This window comes from Danio rerio, chromosome 2 (assembly GCF_052040795.2).
Source record: "Danio rerio strain M-AB ecotype USA chromosome 2, GRCz13ab, whole genome shotgun sequence".
Taxonomy (NCBI): domain Eukaryota; kingdom Metazoa; phylum Chordata; class Actinopteri; order Cypriniformes; family Danionidae; genus Danio; species Danio rerio.
The window spans coordinates 10,725,118-10,727,500 of NC_141022.1; the positions used below are offsets into that span (position 1 = coordinate 10,725,118).

Below are 2,383 nucleotides of genomic sequence, written 5' to 3' on the forward strand. Positions count from 1 at the left end.
ATGCATCTTATATGTGTCCATTTAGTTATTTACTTCATAACATTACATATGATATGATATGAACAAAATGTGGAAATGTTGGAAATGTTAGTCACATTATATTTAGTTATCAAGCATGATGCTATAGCAGCTATAATGTTGAAAAATGTTCAGACCAGAGCCATGTTGACAACATTAAGCGGAGATGGCAACATGGATGCTGATGCTGGTGCGCGAACCCAGGGCGGAGGAGGGGTGCGCGTTCCAGAGAGCGTTTAGAGCCATGGGCGTCGATTAATTGACGTCCGTGACTCTTCTCCTCTTTGATTGGCTGGTACGTATACGGCGGAAGTGGAATCGGCTCGGCGCACTTCCCTGACACGCATACACCGGTCATTCAATCAGCTCCCTAGCCGACTCCCAGGGGTCGATGGTCATTCATTGAGTCAAACTATCGCTTATCAGAACGGTTTATGATTGTGGGTTTGCTTCACAGGCTGTCGGAGAAGCTTCCACGCGTTGTGCACAGGTTGAGAGTGATAATGAAGCCGCAAGTTGTGTTTGTTTTGGGCGGGCCTGGCGCGGGGAAAGGAACACAATGCGCGAGAATTGTGGAGGTAAGAGATATAGCGCATTGGTCATTTTTATATGAATAGAACAACAGTTTAAGTGTTGTATATTAGTTAACGGAAGCTTAAGATGTTCGTTTTGGGGTGATGAAATTCAATGTCTGGCTGTTTTAAATAGTGCTCGTTCCGTATCCTCTATGACATTCAAACACACAAACCCCTGTTTCAGTATCTTTATTTCTTAACTGTTGTACTGTACGACATGATATGTCATGACGTGGCTTAATATGATAATATTTTTGTTGGGAATTTGTCATTCTTTCGGAATGCATTTATTTATTGAGTAAGAATTTCCCGAAGTGATTCCATACTCATCGTCACATAATTTCCTGGTTATAAACAGAACCTCAGTGCAGTGTTCAGCTGCCATGATTTGGCACCAATACTGGGTAGAAGGGCTTACGTGTGAAACGAAGCATTATATATATATATATATATATATATATATATATATATATATATATATATATATATATATATATATATATATGTGGGGTCAGTAGGATTTTTTACATTTTAAGATAAGCTTATCTTGCTCCCCAAGGCTGCATTTATTTAATCGAAAATACATTACAAATTGTGAAATGTTTTTGTTTTCACAATTTTATTCATAATAAAGTTCAAACTTTTATACTGTTTAAACGTAGTTTATAATTTATCTTAATAATTTATTCCAGTCATTTTAATGATGAATTTTCATCTTCATTACTCCAGATTCTTCACACAAGTCACATGATTCTTCAGAAATCACTCTAATATTAATTATTACTAATATAAAGTATTATTAATATTATTAATGGTAATCACAATAATGACTGGAGTAATAATTTAGTTTGAAACTACATACAATATGTTTAAATTTGTAATATATTTTTAACATTTATTTAAGGCTGCCTTAATGAACTTTCTTTAAAAAAACAAAACATGAAAAACAAAAAATGACCCCAGACTTTTTTTTTTCCCAAAAGTATTTTTATTGAACATATTAGATATGAAACGTATACATTACAAAATAGCTTTTCAATTTTTCTTTTTTTTTTTTACACAACAAACAAACAAAACCTGTCGCACATATATACATTTAGGTTCTAGAAAAATATATAAATAATATTAAGAAAAAATAGAAATAAATAGTAATAATAAGTAAAGCATATGTTACTCTTATAAATAAGGGAAAAAAAAGAAAATAATAAAAAAAAATTTGAAACAAAAAAACAACAACAAACAAACAAGGTTCTACTCTTCTAAAATGACTGAGGGGTCCATCTTTCTTACGTGATCTTCCTTCCATTTCAGCAATATTAATCTTCTAGCTAAAAGCGTAGCAAAGGCAATCACATTTATCTTGCTTTTTTTAAAACATAAGGACTGTGGTGTGATCCCAAAAATTGATATTATGGCCTCAGGTTCTACATAGGTGTTTAATGCGTCCGAGAGGAATTTAAATATTAGCTGCCAGAATTTCTTTAATTTTGAACAAGCCCAAAACATATGAGATAAAGTAGCTGGCTCAATGTTACATTGGTCACAGTTAGGGTCTATATTTGGTTTAAATTTGGCTAGTTTCACTTTTGACCAATGTAATCTATGTACTACTTTAAATTGTATAACTCTATGTTTTAAACAAATTGAAGATGAGTGGATATTGTCTAAAACGGATTGCCACATATCTTCTGATAGTTCTATCTTTAGCTCCACCTCCCATTTTCTTTTTAATTTTAATAGGGGTTCCAAATTGTGGGAATTAATTATAGAATGTATTTTAAAATGACCCC

At 32.9% G+C, this 2,383-nt stretch overlaps 1 protein-coding gene across 2 annotated transcripts in view; it reads left to right on the plus strand.

Moving 5' to 3' along the window:
- Nucleotides 1-304: 304 nt before the first annotated feature.
- Nucleotides 305-2,383, plus strand: part of cmpk1 (cytidine/uridine monophosphate kinase 1) — a 13,118-nt gene continuing 11,039 nt past the window's right edge. The window contains 1 exon segment of one of the 2 annotated variants that reach the window (NM_213109.2): nucleotides 305-596. In NM_213109.2, coding sequence (NP_998274.2) covers nucleotides 453-596 — 144 coding nt within the window. In that variant the 5' untranslated portion in view covers nucleotides 305-452. 2 annotated transcript variants of the gene reach the window in all.